The sequence below is a fragment of the Littorina saxatilis genome, linkage group LG6 (genome assembly GCF_037325665.1).
Source record: "Littorina saxatilis isolate snail1 linkage group LG6, US_GU_Lsax_2.0, whole genome shotgun sequence".
Classification (NCBI taxonomy): domain Eukaryota; kingdom Metazoa; phylum Mollusca; class Gastropoda; order Littorinimorpha; family Littorinidae; genus Littorina; species Littorina saxatilis.
In genome coordinates, this window is record NC_090250.1 from 41,023,734 (window position 1) to 41,038,302 (window position 14,569).

The 14,569-nt window shown below is 41.1% G+C and overlaps 1 protein-coding gene and 2 long non-coding RNA genes across 3 annotated transcripts; 1 reads left to right on the plus strand and 2 right to left on the minus strand.

Moving 5' to 3' along the window:
* Positions 1–66: 66 nt before the first annotated feature.
* On the minus strand, positions 67–6,013 carry LOC138969233 (uncharacterized). Its single transcript, XR_011456400.1, has 2 exons — positions 5,878–6,013; positions 67–2,272 (listed from the first exon to the last, which is right to left on the minus strand). It is a non-coding gene; the product is annotated as an uncharacterized lncRNA (long non-coding RNA).
* Positions 1,313–6,193, plus strand: LOC138969232 (uncharacterized). Its single transcript, XR_011456399.1, has 2 exons — positions 1,313–1,392; positions 2,195–6,193. It is a non-coding gene; the product is annotated as an uncharacterized lncRNA (long non-coding RNA).
* Positions 6,194–9,102: 2,909 nt separating this feature from the next.
* On the minus strand, positions 9,103–13,482 carry LOC138968019 (serine/threonine-protein kinase PRP4 homolog). The gene is made up of 2 exons (XM_070340580.1): positions 12,920–13,482; positions 9,103–11,651 (listed from the first exon to the last, which is right to left on the minus strand). The coding sequence occupies exons 1-2, from the start codon at positions 13,097–13,099 to the stop codon at positions 10,002–10,004; spliced, it is 1,830 nt and encodes a 609-aa protein (XP_070196681.1). The 5' UTR covers positions 13,100–13,482; the 3' UTR covers positions 9,103–10,001.
* Positions 13,483–14,569: the final 1,087 nt, after the last annotated feature.

Below are 14,569 nucleotides of genomic sequence, written 5' to 3' on the forward strand. Positions count from 1 at the left end.
ATGCCTTTTGTAAAAAAAAATCCTGATAACATAGTGAGACACACAGAAATGCAATAGACAACACCCTTGTGACATCATTGTTTATTTTGCTGTCATTAAAATGATCCATTCATTGTTATTATACATTCATCAGAATACTTTCCTATAATTTACATGGAATGTATCCTGTGAGGAAATACACAAGTACAGGTTGTAACTAAACACTCTCCTCTGAATTGTTTAAGGTTTCAAGGGAAAATGTGTTAGATGTAATATGAGAACATTAGATGAGGTAAAATTTACAAACAATAAAAAAAAAGCAAGTGTGAAAAATCACACGTTGTCAATATAAAACAAGAAGGGCAAAGCCCATACGACTCACATGCTTTACACATTTTTCCTACCAAAATACATGTGACCTTGACCAGGTCATCCAAGGTCATGCAACACAAAGCTGTTAATTCAAGACATAGGAAGTACAATGGTGCTTATTGGCTCTTTCTACCATGAGATATGGTCACTTTTAGTGGTTCACTACCTTATTTTGGTCACATTTCATAAGGGTCAAAGTGACCTTGACCTTGATCATATGTGACCGAATGTGTCTCATGATGAAAGCATAACATGTGCCCCACATAATTTTTAAGTTTGAAACAGTTATCTTCCATAGTTCAGGGTCAAGGTCACTTCAAAATATGTATACAATCCAACTTTGAAGAGCTCCTGTGACCTTGACCTTGAAGCAAGGTAAACCAAACTGGTATCAAAAGATGGGGCTTACTTTGCCCTATATATCATATATAGGTGAGGTATTGAATCTCAAAAACTTCAGAGAAAATGGGAAAAATGTGAAAAATAGCTGTTTTTTAGGCAACATTTATGGCCCCTGCGACCTTGACCTTGAAGCAAGGTCAAGATGCTATGTATGTTTTTTGGGGCCTTATCATCATACACCATCTTGCCAAATTTGGTACTGATAGACTGAATAGTGTCCAAGAAATATCCAACGTTAAAGTTTTCCGGACGGACGGACGGACGTCCGGACGGACGGACGGACGGACGGACGACTCGGGTGAGTACATAGACTCACTTTTGCTTCGCATGTGAGTCAAAAATGAATGTGCTTTACAAAACTGTACTTTCTTTTCTTTTGAAATAGTCACTTTAAAATTTAAAAAACACACCATTGTTCATAAGAAATACTTTGCAAGTTTTGCTCATCGTTCAGGTTAGTGGTGTGTTATGACTCGTTTATGCCTGGTTCAAGCAGGCATAGTTGTAAAAATGGGTATTGACTGATTTAAAAGTGAAATAACAATCTTTCCACTTCCAGAAACTTATCCAGGAACCAGGCCAGGAGAAACTCCAAGCCCTAGCCTCTAAATGGTGAAGCTGAATGCTGGCCTTATGACAGTAAGTACCTATTCCTTGTGTGAGATTTGTTCTAAATCCTCTGCAAGTGCAAGCAGACAGTTGCCACTATTAAAATATTTTTAAAAAAACTCTGAAATAATTCTGTCTAAGAATACGGTTAAAATAACAGTTTATAAACATAAATCAGAGAAAGTAACCTTACAAATAAGGGGGCATAAAAAAGAGGGTTTCTGTACAGTACATGGGTACACTGGGCACGAGCTATGAAAAGGAAAGGTGTACCAGAATTCAAATGTCTTGGAGAAATGTGTACAAATGAGGCAAAACTCGCCTCTGACAAAATGGATATGATGCAAAACAACATGTTTAAATAATCAAGTATTAGAAGATTATTTCAAGGAGAGGGTGACATATAGTATATATGTGTCTCAAGAGACAATCATGTGCAATTCATTCCAAGAAGCTAAAGATATGTTACAGGTGCCCCTATACAAATATTCACAATGTCCCAGGACAGTCTTGTTTTACTAACCAGTGTCATCACTCATGTACATTTCTTCTTCTGTGTTCGATATAATCTATATTAAATTGCTTTCTGTTTTATATACCTGCCTCAACTCTGTTCTATCATACTGGAAAGCCTGTACCGTCACAGGTGTATATCCACCCCCTCCCCACACACACACACCAAGACATGCTCTATTACATAAATTACAATTTCTTCTTTCTCATTATTTTCTCCAATTTTCTTAAATTTGGTGCATATTTTTTTTAACAATTTTAATGTTTAAATCTGAATCAAGTTTTGTCACTGAAAGATGATTTTCTGTTTACACTCCAGGATTTCGATGCACTGGTGGTTGGTGCTGGATGAGAGTTTCCTTTCACATGCTTGGCCCAGAGAAGCGACGCCCTCGTCCTGGAAGAAGCAGAAGAGGGAGACATCAATAAAACACAACACTATGCTGCTTACAGACAATTTATTTTGTGCAAATATGGTTATTTGGGAGAACGAGTCCAAATAGCCAGATACAGTTAATGTGTGTAGGCCATAAGGAAAAAATGTACCGATCCAGCTGGCCAGTACACAGGCTATATATGCTGGTCGCCTGTGCTAAGTACAGAGTTGTGTCAAAAGTCATGCATGTTGAAAAGGTGAATTTAGAGCGTAGGTTTAGATCACCCCAAAGAAAAATCACATAAACCAGTCTGGGTGGCCGGGTGGTAACGCACTTGCGCTCGGAAGCGAGAGGTTGCGAGTTCGACCCTGGGTCAGTGCGTTAGCAGTTTTCTCCCCCCTTTCCTAACCTAGGCAGGGATGTCGTTAGGCGTCAGGCATAGACCGATTGAAAGGCTCAAATGTCCGATTCACATAGCAGCATGGCGGTCTGATGTCCTATCATTTTGAACTGAGCACTGTCATTCTCCGATAAGAACACCATTCCTTCGGACAGCGTGATATTCGATATTTTCCATTCAAGATACACATTGTCCAAAATTGACCGAGCACTCTCGCCTACAGGTGCACTGAAGTCGTGTAGTGCTGATCTTGCGTTTTTGGGAATTCCAAACCGTTTGCAATATGAGCCGTTTGGGTACAACCGTCTGCAGCACACTAAAGTTTAGGAGTACGGGAGACAACTCCAACTGACTATAAGTCTTGCGTCTGCTTTTGGTGTCAGTTTAAGAAATTTTGACGAAGCGCATTGAATTATGCCACCGAATTAAAACTAATAGGCCTGCCAAAGATCAACAAAAGCTGAAGACCTTTGGCTTTTCAACGGCATCCTGTGCTACATTTCGGTCAAAAACAGGTGAAAACGCGACGAGCGTCACAAGAATGACAGTGCCAATGACAGTGTCGCATTGGAAACTGACACAGCCACGGAAAGAGACGTTTTGTATTTTGGGACTGCTGCCGGAAGGAGACCGTAATATATGGTTTCATCACTGTCAACTGGTTACAGAAAAAATTGTCTGCTCCAGTGAGCGGCGAAACCAAACGGTTGATTATCATGTGACACTTTTGTCATATTTAGAGTTGTTTGCACAGTAAATACAGCCGCGAAAAATAGCTCGCTTGAAACTGTCTTGCATATCAATTCCTTTGTAATTTATAAATTACCAAAAAAAAACATGAAAAATCATTATCGACGATCTCGAATCTGCTTATTGTTCACAGAACCCACTGTATATTTACCACTGGGTTACATTTTCATTCCTATTTGCTGATGTGTAAAAAAAAATTTTGTACTATGCACACTATTTACTCGAGTCAGTAGTTGCGGGTAAAATTGATCCCTGTTTTGAATTTTGTGGAATCATTTTGCGACATATCGATAAAGTCACGAGACAAAGAACATCAACAAAGACCATATGGGCAATCATGTACATTTTTGCGGGGTGTAACGGAGATCGACTTTGTCTTTATAAGAATAGGAATCACATCATCTTAAACTCTACACATGGTGACAACTGCAACGCGTGTGTCACACAGCATGACAAATAAAAAAGAGCCCCTGCAATGAATATTCCATGCTTAGTCCTATTTATCAGTTTTGGTGGCGCTGATTCGGCAAATGAAATGTTTTAATTATGTTGTGCTGGCTTGCAGCCCAAGAGAGATATTAAACAAAAGCAAATGTATTTCTTCAGGCCTAACCATCATAATGCCATATATGCATGGTGATCTGTAAACTTTTGTTCTCTGTGCACAATGCATGTGTAAACATTTTGTTGTTCGCAGAACGCAGAACCAATTTCACATTTTAACCCTGAGGCTGGTTGTCGCGACATATGTCGCGCTACTTTAGGTATACTGTCACCTGGTTGTCACGACACATGTCGCGCTACTGGCTGAGTCTGTTTGGTCGGTTCCTATTACCTCCCATGTATGCGAAAACCTATAATATTATGACCGTTTTTTGTTATTTTTCTCTCTGTTAATTCACCAGTGGCTATGTAACATGTGTTACAGAATTGCACCAGTGTAAGAGTTAACATTTTATTTTTCACTCACATGTTTGCTGAACTGTACAAATTTTGTTCCATTTAGTGCTGTTTTTTTCCCGTCTCAAGACATATATGGTGATGTGTTCAACTATTGTTCTCTGGGCACATTTTTTTGCACATTTATGTCCCTCACTTATGTCAATGTAGCCGCTAATTTGTTTAAGTCCAGTCAATCGTACAAACGTTTCATTGTGGGTGACTCGAGCTGTCGGGGTACTGCGACGAGATATCTTTCCCAATTATATGATTGGTGTTATATATTCTTTTACACATTTTAACTAGCATTCATCATCTTGGTTGAACTTGAAGCGTGACAAAAGGATTTTGTCACATTGATTGAATTTTCAGACTGTCCACATCTAAGAAAAGGGCACAATTTAACGCTGTTTTATTCTTTCCCAATTATATGATTTGTTATTGTTCACAGAACCCACTGTATATTTACCACTGGGTTACTTTTTCATTCCTATTTGCTAATGTGTCAAACTTTTTTTTGTACTGTGCACACTATTTGCTCATTTAATGCTGTGTTTATTTCACTCCCATGTGTCATATTTTCTGAGATTTCGGTCAATGTAGCCACTTTTTTTGTTTGGCCGCATTTAGCCTTTCCTTCGTAACTGTCTGTCTTCACCAAACTGTAGATTCTTGCATTACTAATGGCGAGCAGCTATGCAAGAAAACAAAGAAAGTGTTATTCAAGCGCCGAGCCGGGTAAAAAGAAAATATCACTACATTGACCGAAATTTCAGAAAGCGTCACATGTTTGCTGCTGTGTAAATGGTTTGCAGTTCATTGCACATTGAACGCTCCTTTTCTTAGGTTTGATGTTTTATCACATTTTGTTGTTCTGTGTGTGCTAGCGCTTATTTGGGGTAACTTTGTCGCAATTACTTCTAAATTTAATATGTTACTGTTGTCACTGCACAAGTCATGGCCAATCCACCACTGTGCCCTTTTTTATCTCTCCCAATAAATGTATGGCATTTTGTTCTGTAGGCGCTTGCCATTGCACATTGAACACGTTTTTGTTGTTGCTTATTCATAATTAACTCTGTAATTAATGAAGAAGAAAAAATCCCGTGCGGAGCACGGGTATTACTAGTAAATTATAATACATTACATAAAGCTCTAAATATGTAAAAATATCGGTTTCCTTGCCAGACAAGGAAACTCAAGGCATCCTGTCAGGGAGAGAGTGAGCTGAACTCATTTTGACCTGAGTTCAGGATGATGGTAGAGAGCATAGCAAATTTGAACAAACAGTCCCTGCTTTTGAATTTTTGAAGAAGCACAGGAAAAATGTTTTTTCTTTGTATTTATCTAGACTTTCTACATTTAGAGTTTTTATTCAATCTATCCCGCACCTCACATTTTAACAGTTTCCACAATTTGACTGAACTGATGTTTATTTTAACTTTAATTTGAACTATCATTTATTCGAGTCTAAAACGTCTGAAAGAGTTACAATGTGTCCTTTTTGCTGATCAAAAACTGTTATTATATATGTACCTGAAATTTCAGTAGTTGGGGATGTTTCTCAGGAAGTATTTGCTCATCTTGTAGAGCCTTCAAAGCAGGTCTCCATGACTGCATACCCTAGGTCCCTTGTCATACGACAGCAGCCAAGAGTGCTCATTGACAACATGGTGCAGCTGTGGAAGTAATACAACAATGGCTCTGGGTTATTGAGATCTCTCAAACAGTGAAATTTAGAATCCAGACACTAGTTTCATGTTTTTTCCCCTTGAACTGTTCAGAGAGAATGTGTGGCTGTGGTCTTGAGATTTACATCAAATAAAATTGAACAATGCTCTTGTCAATTGAGTATATTTGTGTGCATTTGTTGTTTCATTTATTAATAATAATAATTGTCTTGTCCTCTAACTGTAACCATTTGTTTCTCCGCAAAAACGCAATAATAAAGAAAGAGACAGTTATTTTCAAACCAATGGCAGCTTATGCAATCCCGGCCGATTTGCTTATACAAATAAATATTATATACACATGATCTTGATAGAAAACTAAACAAATTAAAAATATGACCACTCACCTGCACTCATTCTACGGCATGTATTTCTTTGAAACTAATTACATAGTCTAAATAACAAATGAAAACACAGGCACACACACACACACTCACTCTGACACACACACACAATAAAACATCATTCACTCTTCCATTTCATTTGGTTCAGAGACAGCAATGTGCAAATTATAGATTTATTGACTTACACCGACTCCTCTACAGATGAAATTAAGAAACATCTGACTCCTGCATCACTGGTTGTCATCCGCCAGTTGCCTTGATAGATTTAGAAGATTGCTGTTCTTGTGTCTTCGCATAGTAACTGGTAAATGAAAAAAAAGTATGTGTGAGTTTTTCAAAATATGCATCTGTGCACATACACATTACATAACATACCATACGCTATGTAAAGATGTAATTTTCTCCACATGATTTACACAAAGAAACCATGAAGAGCGTATGACTACATTTTAGGCCCCCTGCTATTTTATTTAATAATAGTTGGGAGGTACAGAACTCCTTCAGTCAAAGCATGGAGCGCCTCCTGCCAACTTCTCAAAAGATTGTAACACCTTCCTGGCTGAATAATTTGACAAATGTATACAAGTATTGAAGTAGGGAGTAATATATTCCTTTTTATATACAGCTTACCTCACTGGAAGAATATTGAAAAATAAGTACAGGAATGTGATCTATGAAATCTGAGAAAATCAGTTCATGAACAGGAGGGAGTCTTTAAATGGGAATAAATTAACGAGGTTATGAAAACAAATTCTAAGTAAACAATGTCTTAAAATGGAAGGTCAAAGGAGTCTGAAAGTGGGGGGTCTTATAAAAGTGGGATCCACTGTATAAGGCCAAAAAAAAAAATTGTAACATGGCTAAAAAAAATAGGGTCGGTAGGTAGGGATTTTTTTAAATTTTTTTTTAAATTTTTTTTTTTACCCCAAATATAGACCAATAAAACTAACTTTAAAAATCGCGCAAAGAGACTGGATTCATTATACATAGAGACAAGACACTCAACACATTTACAAATCGTCAGCGGACTTTCGTTTTCACACGTTTTTGTTGTTCATTTTCTCACCCTGTCCTTTACCACCAAAACAAAAATAAAAAAATTTTGAGTTTGGAAAAAAAAAGTTTAGGGTCGGCGCCGAAATTTAGGGTCGGTCGGGTGACCAGAAACAGACAATTTTTTTTTGTTGGCCTAAACACAAATGAATGATAAATATACAAAGGAACAATCACACCAACACACACCCATCCCCCTAAAAATAAAGCTTATTGTTGCGTACATTCTCCTGTTACTTCTCGAAGTTCTCCTCTTGTTATTTTTTGTTCTAATTTTCTAAAAGAGAACATGATGAATGTATTGAAAATCTGTCTGCATCCTCATGACTGTTCCCGTTTCACTTATGCCTCTTGGCTGCACACTGTCACAGAATCAGCTGTTCCGAGCACAAATCCTGCTCGGCAATGTTTACAAATGATGTCCACGTCATAGTTTATAAATAGCAACAGAAACAATGGTGGCGCTAGACAGTCTCAGACACCCGTGTACACAAAGCACAGCCATGTGTAAGTGATGTTAGACTCGCCTGGCGATAGGTTCTTGGCGTTACCCACACCCCCCCCCCCCCCCCCCCCCCTCCTAACAGTATAGCGCGGACTCTAGCAAAGCTGGCCTTACTCTCTGTATAGTGCGTTCACTGAGAATTCATCACTTTGTGTTCCGAAAACATAACAACTAGAATCAGCCGCCACAGCCACAAAAAAATACGTATGCATGCGCTCGCTTGATCAAGCATTCATTAGATCCACATCGATACAGTACTTTGGTGCTTCGACAAGCAATTAAGATGGAGGATGATGAGTTTGATTTGAAACTTTCGTTTGAGTTGTTTCTTGACAACAAATCGTACGTGGAATCTGAACGATTTACTGAGGAAGATCTTCGCAATGAACTGTGTATCGCGGTGAAGAAAATGACAGTTCTGAGTTCAAGTGACGGAATTTACGAAAGTGCACATGGATACAAACAGTGGCTGGTCCATTTTCGTGAAATGGCAGGACCAGCAAGCATTACTGATTAAAAATGTAATGAGGCTTCGGCCAGGAAAAGGTATAGATCTACACAACAAGAACTTGGATTGTCGTACTTACAAATCTAGCAGGATTTCTGCGAGCGCTTCATCGGCGCCGGCGGATTCTGCCCCAACGGTTACACTTACACTTTTACAGCCTCCTGTATCCATCGTTCCCATTGATATCCTATGAATATGGTTCGCTTGTTGCGTTCTGCTGTAGTTTGTCGTCTGCCTCGCTTCCGTTCAGGTTCTGTCATTGGTTTCCTTTTCATTCTGGACTCAATTTCGTTGAGAAATGAACTAGCTCTTTGCGATACGTCCGGTTCGTCCGCCATTTTTTTGCCAGTTGTCATGACAGCAGCCGTCTCGGCGAGCACAGGCGACGAAAACCAGTCTTGACGGCCAATTTTAATCTTCAAATGGTGGAGAGCTCGGTCGCGACCAAATGCCAATTTACTCATTTTGATTTAATTATTTAGCATACTTCTGGTGCTTTATTGAGCAAACCGAGCCAGGTGTGTCTTAATTAAGGTACACTAGATTCCCCAAACTCTTCAAATCGGCTCAATTCGGCAGAAAACTCTCCAAGATGGCGGCGTGGACACCCTATCTTTAACCTTCGCCGGTGGTCATGGTTCCGTGTGGACCCAAAAGGATGTTTAATTGCAAATATCTCTGAAACTAGTTGGATTTTTTTTTTTTAATGAGCTTTTAAGAATGCCTCAGGCACATAAAAAGCTATGTCCTAAAAGATCATTAAATTTCAGCGAGAAGTAATTAAAAAAACAAAGGTCAAATTTAGACTACACACAGAAGACATCGTGGGGCCGTGCGGACCCATGTTTCTCAAACTGAAGGAACTTACATAAAAACTAGGGAGAGAAGTCACAAACCTTCAGGTATTGTCTCTAAACATCATTTTCTACGATCCGCACGGCCTCACGATGTCTTCCGTGTGTAGTTGATAACGACGTTGCAATTGGGCGAAGGTTAAAGGAAAAATAATGTTGGCCCCCCTTGCTTCATAACAAAATAATGTAGACTTACAGTGGCTCCAAGACATAACAAGTTATTTGATTCATTCAAGCGCAAGGATGTCCCGGGTCTTCCTTTCATATTTCAATACAAAAACACTTGATGACTTGAAAAGAACTTAGTCTTTGAACTGTGTTTTTTTTAAATGTGACCCTCCACCACGGAATGAGTCGCATGTCACCTCGCGCGGTTCTGCGCTAGGCTTAATAATTATAAGTCCGGGGGGTGTCTGGTAACATTGTGAGGGTCACCTTAGTCACATGCTTATAACTCGAACAGTTTTCACTCTTTTCTAACACGGGTTTCACCACTGGATAGAGCATAAAAAAATCGTTATAAAAATGTAAAAACATGAAAATCATGCAAAGGTGACATGCGACTCATTTCGTGGTGGAGGGTCACAATTGAAATGGTGGACCCCTTGCTTAATCACAAAATAATGTAGTCTTGCAGTTTGCTACAAGAGATCAGAATAATTTGACTCAGTCAAGAGTAAGAATGTCCTGGGTCTTCATTTCAAATTTCAATGCAAAATCTTCTCTGTCCTTCTCCTGGTCCTGCTTGTGTTGGTGGATAACGAGTCCTGGCATGGTGATGCTCTTGATGGTATTGTCTCCGACCAGTTTCATGTTGACCTCTTCTGGCGTGCCGGGCAGACTGTACAACCGATCCTTCTTCACGCTCGCCGCCTGCAGCGCCATCTTTGTGGCGTAGTAGTCGAACTTCCGGTCACCTTTTAGCTCTTCCTTGTCGTCCTCTTCTTCCTCTTCTTCACGCTCTAGCTCCGCTACGTGAACCTCTGTGATATCCGTCTCAGAGTCTGGGGGCAGTGGTGGGCCTTCTGGATAGTAGTCATCAATCGGCGGTTTTGCGGCTCTCTCTTTCTTGTCCAGGTCCAGCAGAGTCTTGAGAAAGGCGCTGACCTTGGGCGTGAGGTCAGTGTTGCGTGCATCTTCCAGCCTGAGCGCTACCCAGTCCACCTTCTTCTGCTCCTCAAACATGCTGAGGGCGACGGGTTGAGCGCTGCTCTTCCTAGCGCTGCTACTGGTGCGGGCCGCAGAGTGAGACCTAGTAAGGTTTGCTGGGAGCGGTGTCAGGGACTGTGTTCCTGGCAGTGGCTTGTACGGGGACGGGGTTCTGGCCCTGGCAGAACCGCTGCGTATGCTGGAAGTTGGCCTGCTGCGAGCAGACTTGGCTCTAGCCACCGGTGAGGCACCTCCAGTACTGTGAGCTGATTTAGCCCTGGTGGCAGCTGGACGGTCATGTGTGCTGGTGGTGTGTTTTGACTCTCTGTCGGCAGAGCTGCCGCGGATGCCAACTGCAGACTTAGCCTTGGTATCAGCAGAGCCATCGCTGATACAGGCACTGCCATGTGCAGATTTGGCCCTGCTATTAGGTGGAGCGCCAGGTGACGAGGTGCGGGACGACGCTGATGCTAATTTAGGTTTTGCCCTGACTGGAGACTCTTTCAGTCCTTGCGAAGTTTGTGGTCGAACTTTGTTCCTTTTGGTGATGGCGTGCGACTTGGCCTGGTTGGAAGACTTCACAGAGGGCAATAAGGCTATGAGTCTGTTTGGACCATCTTTCAGCTTTTGATTATCGGCTTGACTTGGGGCAGGTTTGTCTTCTTTTTTCTTGGCGCGGAACGAAGAGCTGCTGGCGTTTTCTTTGAGGTCTGTCCTTAATTCTCGTTCTGTGGAATGTGCTCTCGTTGTTTGTTTGTGACCTTGGCTTTCAGGTTTCGTCAGAATACTTTTGATGTCAGACTCCTTGAGTGAGAGGAGTTGCGCTTCTTCCAGGAGGCGACCAATAGCCGCCAGATTTTCCAAGTTTCTCTCGGTAGGGGGCAGCACCTGATCCTCCATCACGGCGCGGATAAACGCCTCCGTATCCTCGTCCGTTAACTCTGGCATCTTTTCGTCAGGCTCCGGTTCCTTTTTCTCATCTTGATTGCCATCATCCTCATCCACGACACAGGGTCGTCGTTTGAGCTTCTTGAGGAAGTCAAAGTCGTCCTGCGCCTGGCCACAGCTTGAGTTCATGACGTGCAAGTCACGTGCCCTCAGCTCGCGCTCCGAGTCCTTGTCGCCCCAGAGGCGTGCCAGTGCGATCTTGGATCGTCGTAGCTTGGCCTGGCGACACGACACGAAAGAGGAGTGGGTTTTTAGTCCTAGCACAAACAAAGCAAAACGATCAATGAATCAATGAATAAACGAATCAACCAATCAAAGATTGATGAATGAATGTATCAACCGATCAATCAATACTAAATGAATCGAACCAGTCAATTAGATGAAGGTGTACAGATTTATCCACAAGGGCCCATTTGAAACTAATCATGCTTGCACGATGACGACGCTGTCTGCTTTCAAACACGCGGATCTAACCATACCGCAAGGAAGAAAACAACAACATCATCGTATTTAAACCCTGTGAATTGCGCGGACCCTCGTTTATCCCCCCTAATCATCATTGTTCTGTGCATAGTGTATATATATTAATATATATCATCATACTAGCTACTAGATTTTTATCTTTTAAAAAGGGTGGTCCTGAGCTTTATCACTTTTAATATATCATATAATAAAAAAAAGTGTCTCCTTTATCGGCCCTCTCCCATCCAAAGTTACGTCGAACCTTTAAACAACAATCTTTAACCATCAGTATTAATTATTGGCAGCTAGACCCGGCTTCACTTCACCTTCTTGGCCTGGTGCCTTTACCTCCCCCGCACGGTATGGAATAATATTCTCTAGTCCCTAACAGGCAAAGTACCTGTGGGACATGAAGCATCATTTATTGATTGCGGACCCTTGTGTCGATGGGATCGCCGCCTGTAAATAAAACCACTTGCGCTCTGCGTGCGACATCAGGACTCTGGGTGATGATCATGTTGATAATGCAATGAACCGAAGAATTCCTTAAAAGGCACATTATTTTACGTGCAAGCGGTTTGGCTGAGCTGTGGTTAAAGCTTTGACATGGGATAAGGCCATCCCTTCACTTGGACATCAACCAAAATTCAACATCCTGACTGCTTTATATTCAGAATGGTATTGCTTTTATGAATCAATTTCTTGAAAGTGACTATAGGGATAGCTAGATAGCACACAGGTTGTTGACTGTTGGGGTATGTCCAAATGGAGAGATGGTAAAAGCCTGGGCAGGACTGATATATCTATAGTAGTAAGCAGAACAGTTACTGTTTTCACGGAAATGACTGTCCATTTAAAGGCCAAAATTGAGAGCGCGCCAGATGTAGCTCTGTTTTCTCGTGCCTGCAATGCTTCCGTTGTCGCTGGCATTGCTAAATTTATCTCTGACTCTGTGGCCTTCTTCTACAGCAAGGCTGTGTCTTCAGGAGATGGATTGTCAGCTGTAATCTCAAGGTTCAACTCACCTGGAATCGTCTGAACATGATCTTCTGGTCAATGGCGATGCGGTGCACCAGGGAGTTCTCGGCTCGCTTCAGCACGTGCAACTCTTTGTGGAGCAGCATGTCCTCCTTCAGGTTAGCAAAGTACACTGCCTGGGACCTCTCCGCCGCGTCGCTTGTTCGGGAACTCGGACCCCCTGACATCTTGGATGTTCCTCAGCAACACCCTTGATTACTGCCCTTGTGTAAACACAAGCACCATAGTTTAAAAATGGTAAATTTTGGTAAATTTCTTGGTGCGAAAAAGAGGGTGTCGCCCTGTATGTATAGGCGGTGAACAACTTGTACTGACGCAGGTTTTACAGATAAACAGACACAAGCACCACGGTTTAAACATGGTACATTTTGATACGTTTCTTTATGGGAAAAAGTGGGTGACGTCTTGTATGTATGGGCGGTGAACAGCTCCTTTGCATATAGTCCTTCGTTGGAACCTGGTTGTATGCTATAGTTTTGATACAAATCGAAAAACATTGCTCCAATGTTCATATGAAATCCTGCTGAACAACCCTTAACGATCGATGCTCCACGTTAGTATTTGAGACTGTGCCAAAAGGTGACGTTTTCATGTCAGTATGTCCCAAATGACATCACCAGTACATTTTTCATTCTATCTAATCTGTTTTCGTTCTATTTTTTCTAATAACATGCGTTAACAATTGATTGCCAACTGGAATGGAAGAGCACAAAAAGTGTAACTTGATATGTAGTTTCTCTAGAGGGAAAAACATCTTCCACTTTCATGTCAGTGTGTCCCATGCAACATACATTTGCCAAACAGCTATGTGCAAGTAGATTATTTGTTAGTGGTATAGAAAATACTGATCAACAATTAAAGTCAGTTTTCACATTCATTTTCTACCTATTTCTTATTTGTTTATTCTGTTGGCAATGGTGAAATGTCAGCAATCGTGTGTCATTCGGGACAGTAGACATGACACCTGACATTTTGGCACAGTCTCATTTGCTTTTTAGTTCGCGGCACCGCTACGGGCCGAACTAGAAATGGGAAAATGGTATGTCTGTACAAATATGACACGAAAGAAAATAACTGAAATAAAACAAATTAAAAGGTGTCCTTTTTTCTGTTTTCTTAAAAAAAATCATAATTGAAGAGCCGCGAGTTTGAGTGCAAATGTCTTAAATGAGTATGTGTGTGTGTCTGTGTGTGTGTGAAAGGGGGGGGGGGCGGCGGCGGCACAAAACCGACCCTGTGTAGCAAAAACAGAAGGAGCAGTTATTGTGTTGCTTGTTTATGTGCTGGTGTCTTTCTTTTTTTCTGTTCTTGCAGGGCGATTTTTTCTCATAATACAATTAACATTCCCAACTTTTAGCTCAATTGAGGTAGCAAGACCAATATTTTTCCGTATGCACTTATTTACACAAATAATCAGTCAAAGTGAAGAAAGAAAGTAAAACGAAAAACCACGTTTAAAGGTACTGAACTTGTCAAACCCAGGTGCACGGAGCCCTTGGGGCTTTTAATCATACCTCAGGCAGCTATCCGTTAGAAGAACTACCAAGTTTCATTGACTTGCACCCAAAGAGTGAAGAACTGCGATTTTTTTTTTACGAATTAATTTCGTACTCGGACCCGGCTGGTCTTGGCCTATT